Raw genomic sequence first — 9,682 nt, forward strand, 5'->3', positions numbered from 1 at the left:
ACGTCTGCTGATCAGCAGAAGGAAAGAGGGGGAGGAGAAGAGGGTGGTGTGAAAGGCGGGTGCCAGCCCAAGCAATCGAAACGAGATAAAGGAGAGGGAACTTATTGCTTGAGATAACACGATGTTAACTACCATGTCTGAATTCTTGAGCGTCATTTGTGGAAAATTTCCACGCCTATGCCATGACAGGCCTGGGGTCGTTCGAGGCAGAGCGGACACTAAGAGGAAGGCAAGAGATGACTGAATGCGTATCTATCGATATGTCGATCCATATCTAGACCTTCTTCTAATGTAGTGGATCTGAGGATATACCGGGGTGGTCACGTTACCCTCCCCGTAAAGAACCGTAGAAGGATTCCTCGATTCTTTCATTAGAGAGGCATCGTCGGTTGTAAGAGTAGACAGACACAGGATACAGGAGGAGATAAGTTTTTTTCCTTTCTTCGCAGAGGGTGTCTCCCCATGGGACTGTATGAAGAGAGAAGAGCTGGACGAAAGAGAAGTGCAACAAACTTCTCCCCCTCGTACCGTCTTTGGCTTGAGGGGAATGGATAACTGTCTCGACACTTGTTTATGCTGTACAAGGGAAAGGAAAAGGAGAGATTATGACGGAATCTCAGAATTGTCTAGGATGATCTACAGGAGGGAAAAGCACAAGACGCCAGTTACAGTTTGCATACCTGACAAGAAAGAAAGAGGAATTTCCTTGAAAGAGATGTTTTCGGTGTCTCTTCTTCGGCAACCAGCGAGAGAGGTTCGTATAGCCTAGCGAGGCAGTACAAGAAGGGAAATGGAAGTGAGAGAAAGAAGACTCCCGAGAGTAGAAAAAAGGTAGGAGGAGAGAGCAGGACGTCTGTTCAAGAAAGAATGAGATTTTTGACCCTTTGTAAGTCCCCTCCACTTGAGGTGAGAGCAGCAAGCGACAAGTCTCTAAATGTGAGGCGAGCCGTTCACTACGAATGTGCACCTGGGGGTGCAATGGGCCTTGGGGCATGAGGCTACACTCCTCTACAATTCTTATCCGTCCGTTTACACACGTACGTTTGGCTAATTGCATTTAGTTCAATACCCAGGCAAGCATCTCTCTCCTACAATGTCGTTCTGTTTACCCGAATGACATTCTTGTCTATCTTTTTTGCCATGCCCATCGGTAGGAATAGACGCCGTCAGTGTTTCTTCTACTAGACAATGCTGAATATGAAGATTTCCCTGTCAGGCCCACCTCCCCTCAGAGAGGGCGAAGGGGCTGTTCCCGAAGAGTAGCGCCTCGTTACTCTATGATGGTTGCTGAAAGATAAAACGTGCGTTTGAAGGACAGGAGTGGGTCGACTGTTTCCGGCCAACAAGTCACGCAAGTGGAACTTCACTGAGTGCCTAACGCCAAAGAGCGCGCCTCCTGATCCACCGTATGACCACCCAAAACTTCACGGATGACGTGTATCTTGCGGAAACCGGGTCCTCTAAGGAGCAGAGTTTTCCAAAAGAAGGAAAAAACGTTTCTCCGTTCTAGATGTTTCTGCAAGCCTAGAGTTTTCTTCTTTCCTTGGCTCTCCTGGCAATCGGTCGACTGTCGATTGATGGCTTCATCGATTTCCATTCAAATGGCAATCGACAGAGTCAGAACGAGCGGGTCCAATTTATTAAATAATTTATACTTTTTTACTAATAATTTAATTAATAAAAATTCTTTTTGTAAAAAAGAGAGAGGACGAGCGACAGAACTCATGCATGTGTGGTTTGTGTGTGTGCGTGGTGTTTTCTCGGTTTCTCTTTTCGCCGGGATGAATCGTTTCTCTCTTTCTCTTCTTCCCAGATGCTATGAGGGACACAAATGAAAGAAAGAAGGAATCCTGGCTATGGTGAAGCAAATCTTTTCCACTACGAAACGTTGTCAGGCCGAGACAATCGCGATTTTTTCAAAAAAGTCTCTGTAAGGAACGCTTCCGGTGTATCGGGTGGTATCCGATGGGGGACACAGGGAAAAGCGTCAGGAAAATCTGCGGCAAAGGTGTCTCCTCATCTTCTTTTCTCCTTTCTTCTTCCTTTGTTTAGTGAGTCGCTTTCCTCTTTTCATTTTCTTGCCACTCATTATCCATTTCACTGCGAAAGCCTTCCTCGGATTTGTTTTGAGCCCTCTCCCTGTTTCTCCATTCACCTTCTTTCTCCTTGTTACTCTTCCCGTGTCCTTCGAATCCATCTTTCCATTCTGAATTCTTTTCTCTTTTCCTTCCTTTCTTTCTCTTCGAAAGAAAAACTCACTCTCTCCTTGGCCCTCCTGCCCTCCTTTCCGTTCGTCACGATGGCAATGATGGCATCTTCATCTTTTTGTTTCAGCGCGTCGACATCGACGATGCGACGGATTTCTTCGTCCTCTCCATCTTTCCATCGCTATTCTTGTTCTTCTTCTCGTTCTTCTCCTCTCTTCCCATCCTCTCGTCGTCTCCCGGGTTCCCTTTCTTCTTCATCTTCTTTGTTCCCTGCTTCATCCGCATGTGTATCTATCCCACCATCGTCATCTCATTCTTCTTATTCTCCAGATCGTCGTGCACTGTCCTCTCTTTCTTCTTCTCTCTTTTCTTCTTCTCTTACTTCACCGCAGAGTCTTCTCTCTTCTCGAAACGTCCTTTCAACTCTCTCGAAGAATCGATATCTCTCGACGTCTCACCAGCAGTCACCGAGCAAAGACAACGAAGGAGGAGGCAGGGCACCCACCCCAGATAGACAAGGAGGAAGTGAAGTGCCAAGTTCCGTTGAAAATGAGGGAGAAGACGAGGGATCTCCTGTTAGCCGACAGAAGGGATCTTCTTCATCTACCCATGGAGGAGAACAAAGACAGCCCGGTGACGAACTACGCAGCACCCCAAGAGAGAAAGGAGAGGTATCCTCCAATGGCAAAGACGATCAGGCTTACAAAGTAGGTTCTCTATTGTCTTCGTCTTTTCGCTCTTTTTACCTCTCTAGATTCACCAAGATTCTTCTTCAATCATACTAGCTTCTCTTTACTCATCGGCAAATGGATGTAGGAGGGAGACAAGATCTCTCCTACCTTCTCGAGGGAGATCTGCTGTCTTCTTCCGTAACACAGCCAACTCGGAGGAGAACTTCTTCGTTCCAACCTTACGATGATGAACTCATCTTTTATGTATGGAAGCCGTATGCAGATATGTTTTTCTTTCTGCATGTATCTTCATGTGTCCTTATCGCTCTGCCTGTCTTGTTATCTGCCTCTCTCCTTCGAAGACGGCTACATGAACAGGTCTTTAACTATCAGTCTATCTGTCATCTGTGTATCTCTCAGTCGACATTGAAGTGTATCTTTTCCGTAGAGCTGTGGTGTATGCAGAGATTCAGGACGGACGGTGAGAGGAGTCGATTTGCATGTTGGTCCGTTCTTTGTGTACTTCGTCGTGTCTCCAGGCCTTAGAAGAGAAGTATATCCTGTGCATGGAGGAAGTGGAAGAGCATAAAAAGAAAGCGAAGGAAATGAAAGATAAGGCTCTCAGAGCTCTCGCAGACATGGAGAATGCTCGCATGAGACATCAAAAGGAGGTAAAGCTTCCTCACCCCAAGGACATCCCCTTGTGTCGTCTTCTTTCTTTGTCTGTCTTCCCTTCGTTCTCTCTTCTACACACAGAATACATCTGTATTACCCATACAGAACTGTAGATACATAGCTCTGAACTATAGATCGATTTGGTCTGCGTGTACGTGGCAGTTGTCTATCTGTTTATGCATGGAGCCCCTTTCTGCAGTGGGCTCTCGGTATCCTTCAAGGGTTACATATCTGTCTAGTTGCTTGTGAAGAAAGGAATATATGTATAGATAGGTAGGTAGGTGTCTATGCTGAAGAAGTAGGGGGGGCCTCGAGTTGCTTCTGTAGGCGTGCATGAAGCTATACGTACGTGGGATGAATTTTCTAAAGGTTTCGTCAGAAGCTTCAAGAGAACCTCTTCTTGAACTGAAAGCACACGACGTGATTACGTAGGCGTATACATAGTTGCTTGCGTACTGTCCACGTCTCTTAGGTTGTATAGATCTATAGGTAAATAAAAGTGATGGATGCCTCTCAGGAGCATTGTGTGTTGTGTATAGAGCTACTTTTTTCTCGCAGGCGATAGAAAGAATCTCTTGATTTTGTTGTGCTTTCGTCACCCATGTCTCTAGCTTTTCTGTCTTCCACGCGTACACTATAAGTCTATGTATTTTAGTCTCTTAGATGCACGTACACCCATCTGCCAGATGGAAGGGTAGCTCTCTGTAGACCTTTGCGTCTGAGCCTTGTGGAGAGAAGGAGATATCTGTTTAGGAAGATCAGGATGTCTTGGCTCGGGTGTATATACAGATGAGCTCTATGAAGGAGTACGCGGTGGGCGACTTCGCCAAGGCAGTCTTGGATGTCGCCGATTCTCTTGCCTATGCAACGAACTCTTTACAAGATGTGCTTGATCGGTATCAAAAAGAAGGAGAGGCTGGAGAAGATGCAAAGACGGGAGGACAGCAGAATCTGACGCTCGAGCATATCCAGCAAATCTACGATGGCGTGAAGATGACAGAAACTCTCCTTCATAAAACTCTAGACCGCTTTGGTGTGAAACAATTCGATCCGGTGAGTTAGTCAGGCATTCCTTCAACAAGAAAAGCCCTTGTGTGTGTATAATGGGACGTGCAGCTATGTTTGCATGCACCGGGTTGACTTGCAATAACGTGTACTACCGGATAGGAGGCTAGAAAGTCCCTCCAGGGACTATGTATGTAAAGGAGTTACAAAGCCATACATTGATACTGAATAGTAAAGATCTCTCCCTCCGTCTGCCTTTCTGTCTATATATATATATATATATATATATATGGTATTGCGGGAGTTCACCACGCGCCTGTATGCATTATGAGTGTACGGTCGAAGGCGAAGTCTGGAGTGTCTGTGGAAGACAGGGGAAGCGTTTACATGGGAGTATCTCGGTGTATAGACAGACAGGGATGCATAGATAAACAATAACAGAAAGACTGCATGCACAGTGTGTGTCGATCTCTATATCACGCCTATCTCCTAGTAGAGAGAACGGGAAAGAGTGACAGATGGTAAGGCATAGAGGGTATATGCTTATATGCACATATGTATTGTGTATACATATGTATGTATGTACCTAGATGTTCACGGGTATATATATGTTCGCGAGGAAGAAAAAAGGTGTGACTGCTTACAGAATGTTTGATGTATTTTGTTCCGATGCAGATGGGCGAGAGATTCAATCCTGCACTTCATGAAGCTCTCTTCGAGCTTGAACATCCTACAAAAGTAAGTGGAAAGAGGTGTTTCTCTCTCTTTCATGCCACCTCATTCATAACGGAAAAGCTCTTCCAAACCGTCTTCAGGGTATGAGTCGCTATCATCGTCGATGCTCTTTTGTTGCTTCTTTTCCTGTGGTGCTGGGAGTATAGAGAACTATTGATTAATCATGCGTCTTTACAGGTGGTTTTCTTCGTTGTGCAAGTTGTGTCTGAAGTAGATACTCTTGCCGTTGTCATCGTGTACATCTAATCTAAAACAGATTCAAATGTCCGGCTGGTCTACCTGTATCTGCTTCTGTGAATATCTATGTATTTATCGATTCCTCTGTATGCTATCTATGTATATCTTTCCCTACGGCCCTTCTGCATTCATCTAGGTGTACTGACTCATATATATGATATATCTACAGAGAGTTTGATCTACTTTCTATTTCTTGTTACGTTACTGAGAAGGAGAGAAACAGAGTTCTCTTTGTTTTTGAGTTCGCGCTTCCCGTTCCGTTCTCTCTGTGTGTCATCATCTTCACATTTCCTCGGTCTTTATTTCTTCTCAGGAGAAAGGAGAAGTCGCGCAGGTCATTCAGAGAGGTTACAAAATCAAAGACCGAGTGCTCCGAGCCGCCAAGGTAGGCGTCGCGAAGGGCGCGGCAACTGGAAGCTCCAATTGTAGTAATAACAACTAGATTATAGAAAGTCATTGATAGCACCATAGCTTTCCTTGTGTCTCCTTTTCGTAAGCCTTTTCTCTTGTGTACATTAGGCGGTCTGAACAAGATTAAGCAAGACGAAGAGTTACCGAGAGAGAAAACGAAAGTCATTCACCTCTTGCTGTTCATCTGTCTCACTTCATTCGTTTTTCGTTTTTCTTGGTTTCGGTATTCTTACTTCCATCGTATGGACTGACGTACGGTCTGTTTGACGATGACCAAAAAGGAGAAGAGGTGTACATGCTGGAGGCGTAGTAGGCAGCGACAGAGAGAGAGACAGCTTTAGAAAAGAAACACCCTTCCGTGTCTTCGAAACTGCCCATATCTCCTGGGCTTCTGAAATTCCGGTGTGTGTCAGTGAGATAGAACTTCATAGAATCGGCCGTGTCCTTAGAAGCGTATGGATTGGTTATCTTTTGTATTCATCCAGTCCGTTTCTCTGAAAACAAACACGCCCCCCACAGCCAGGATGGAGGGAATGACAGAAGAAAGCTGTCGGGTGTCAGTGAACACCGAAAGAGGAAATTTTACCGGACGCTGTGTGAAAATGTTCAGTATTTCTTTTCTTTCTTGAAAATGAGAGAGGAAAGTACGAGAAACTCGTGAAACTTCTTCATCTTTTACTCCTATCTGTTGTTGTTCGTTATGGCGTCATTTTTTCCGGTCTTTCTAGTCTCCGAGCAGTACGTCCTTTTTTTCTTCCTGTCGATTACTTCGAAAGAACATGGAGAATCTTTTTGAGCGTCGCACCAGTCCCCATGAAAAGAAAACGATGAACCTGGAGATGTCTTTCTGCACCCAGGAAGGAGGTCACTCAGAAGGACCGCGTGTCAGGCAGATACATGACAGGCGGGTAGAATAACCCTACACATAGGAAACCAGTGGAAGCACTTCGGCACAACAGTGACGACCCGCCTGCACGCAAGGCGAGCTGCCGTAGTTCCTGTGTCGTCTCGTCACTCGCACACCCTCTGTCAAGCGTGAGATACAGACTCTTTCATGCACTCCCGGACGGCAAGCGCTTACGTTCACATGGAAGTGTCTCTTGTATGGGGGGGCGCGTGTCTCTCAAACAGGTAGACAAGTAGAGGGGCTCGCAGTAAGCCAGCGAAGGGAGGCAGCAGGCGGCCCGCGTGGAAAGTGGAGACATCGAGGTCTAGCATGGACAGCTGAATCTTCAGCTGGTATTCGTAGAACAGAGGTTCAGCACTTTCGCTAAGGGGCTGTCTCAAGGCCACCGCGTACAAACTCCGAAAACGGTGGTATCGTCGACTGTAGTTTCCGTGCATGGTAAAAGATAGGAAAGGGAGGGGGAGTGGCCGAACTCTGGGTTTGGTCATTCCGCTGCACCGGGAGGTCTGTCAGAATTTTCGGCACAACATTCGCATTTGGAAGGTGTTCGGAAATTCTTGTCTCCTGAATGAGACGAGCGATTCGTGCCTCTCTTGGCCGTCACGGTTCAACTTCAGGTCGAACTTCAGCAGACCAGAGTTTGACGGTACGTGGCTGATGCCTTTGCTGACAGCTTACAAGAATCTCCCACGGCTAACGAGCCGTAGTATCAACTGGGGTTTCTCACATACTCTTGACAGCTCAAAGAGCCTCACTGAAACCCTGATCATGTGGGCAGTTCATAAAGGTGTCACCCCTCGAGATAAACTGATGGAATTCTGTTGCCACTTCAAAAGCGCTATCTAATTGTCTTTCTACTTCCACGGGATTGTTGAATGCCGTCCCTGCTGGAGTAGGGCCTGGGGGACGGGCCGAAACACATCAACACATAGCATTGTCTCGCTATTCACTCTGGCACAGATGCAGAAGGACGCTGAGAGCGACCCAAATGTGCTTTTTCTCTTTTCCGAAATCGGCGGAAGATAGGTAGCGAGATATTTTGGTCGCATCGCCAAAGCTTGTGTTCGCCAGCTCCTATGGGGGAGGTCCCATACACGCACACGTTTCAAGTTGTGCAGGCGGGGGAGGGATACAATCCCAAGTGAGCCACCGGAGAAGGAGGTGTCCTGCGGGTCCAGCTGTAAATAAAACTGAAAAGGGTCTTCATATTGATGCAAGCAGGCTGCCTGCAACAAGAATTACCCCGTAAACGACTCGAAGAGAATAAGAATCTCTTTCAACACCCGACGTGGTAGGTGCTTTGATTGTAACCTTGACGCTACAAGCCGTCACTCCCCCCTTGGCGGGCTTCTGACAGCCCATAAGGAAAACCGTATCCGCTGATGGAAATTTGTCTTCAGTGAGCTTCACGGTGTGCAGTGAATCAACCGTTTTCCACCATGATGGTTCAGCTCTTGGAAGAAGGGATGTCAGCTTTTTGGGGCTGCACTCGTCGACACTGCTTCCTGAGCAATAAAGCTGTTTGTAGTCTGCCGGAACCACGTCGGACCTGCACTCAAGGGTGAAGGAATTCTTCTTTGTTGTCAGGTTGACATCGACCGGACTCTTGTTGCTGTCCTTTCCATATGCGCATGTCACAACATTGTCAGCTGACACTTCGGACGTTCTAGCGCTCACAGTTATGTTGACCTGGCACGACGACTCAGGCTTTTCAGGCTGCATACATCCTACAAAAAACTTCTCGTCCACCACAGGAAACTCGTCTTTCGGGATTGCCAACTGAAACTTCCGTGGTTCACCGACTGGCGCCGGCACAGACTTCCATGCAGCTTTAGCTCCTGACAACAAAATATCCGCTAGACGGTACTGCGTCGCCCCACTGTGGGTCCGGCATTCGGACAACGGCGTGCCTTTGTTCTGCGGTCGGCTGGTTGTGCTCTGCCTGCAGACTTTCGCTAGATCGATGGGGACAGCTTCCCCTCCTTGGCACACGAGTTCAAAAGTGGGATCCGCTTGAGACATATTTCCTGCCAGCATCGCAGGTGACGGCGATGCTGCTGCTGGGGCGGCGCACGTCGCTACTTGCCCTGTTACTTTCGAAGACTTCGCTGGTTCGTTTACGCTATCAGACCCAAGCACGCATCCTGTCAGCCGCGACAAAAAGATGAGCGCTGCCAGCAGACCGAAGAAAGCAGGAAAGCCATTCAATTTCTCGTGCAGAAATGGAGACTTCTTTGTCCTAAAGAAAAAACAAATACCTCCGTCAGGGGCCGGTGCAGTAACGGAGCCCGACATCGAAACTATAAAAACCGCTCTGCAGCAAATAAACGCGGGAACTGACTTCTATGTAGTCAGCCACAACTGAAACACGAAACAAAACTGCCCAGCGAATAGAATACAGAATACGGTTAGCACAGAGGGTGGGTCGGGATCCGTCGGTCCTTGGTCCGTTATGGCAGTTTGAAGAAGATCAAGAGCTTCCCGGATCCTCCATCCGGACTACGACACGGAACCCCACAATCACGAGTGTTGGTTGACCCGTAAGAATGTTTAGGTGAATGTAGCAACTGACCACCCGTTTTGCTCGATTGTTCGCTCAGCCACCCCCCCGACGGCACGGCTACCAGGTGAGTGGACACCATGGCAGATGTAACCCGTACGTGAAACAGCTGATCATCCCTCCCTCAGCTGTCAATTCGAGAAGACCCTCGTGAGTGGTGGGAGCGGGAAACGCTGAGAGGTCTTTGTCCTCGCTTCTCTACCGCCGTGGCTACATGTACTGTTTCTGAAACGGAGACGCGGTCTGTAGCCTACTGTAGTGCCCGCTGCACAAC

At 47.4% G+C, this 9,682-nt stretch overlaps 2 protein-coding genes across 2 annotated transcripts; one reads left to right on the forward strand and one right to left on the reverse strand.

Moving 5' to 3' along the window:
- The first annotated feature begins 1,706 nt into the window (after positions 1–1,706).
- Positions 1,707–6,535, forward strand: CSUI_005049 (co-chaperone protein). The gene is made up of 5 exons (XM_068065229.1): positions 1,707–2,914; positions 3,418–3,549; positions 4,343–4,606; positions 5,234–5,296; positions 5,844–6,535. The coding sequence occupies exons 1-5, from the start codon at positions 1,832–1,834 to the stop codon at positions 5,970–5,972; spliced, it is 1,671 nt and encodes a 556-aa protein (XP_067922800.1). The 5' UTR covers positions 1,707–1,831; the 3' UTR covers positions 5,973–6,535.
- A 977-nt stretch (positions 6,536–7,512) lies between these two features.
- CSUI_005050 (srs domain-containing protein) lies at positions 7,513–9,679 on the reverse strand. Its single transcript, XM_068065230.1, has one exon. It carries the CDS (start codon positions 9,141–9,143, stop codon positions 8,052–8,054), a length of 1,092 nt encoding a protein of 363 aa, XP_067922801.1. The 5' UTR covers positions 9,144–9,679; the 3' UTR covers positions 7,513–8,051.
- Between the last annotated feature and the right edge of the window lie 3 nt (positions 9,680–9,682).

The sequence above is a fragment of the Cystoisospora suis genome (genome assembly GCF_002600585.1).
Source record: "Cystoisospora suis strain Wien I chromosome Unknown contig_2418, whole genome shotgun sequence".
NCBI lineage: Eukaryota > Apicomplexa > Conoidasida > Eucoccidiorida > Sarcocystidae > Cystoisospora > Cystoisospora suis.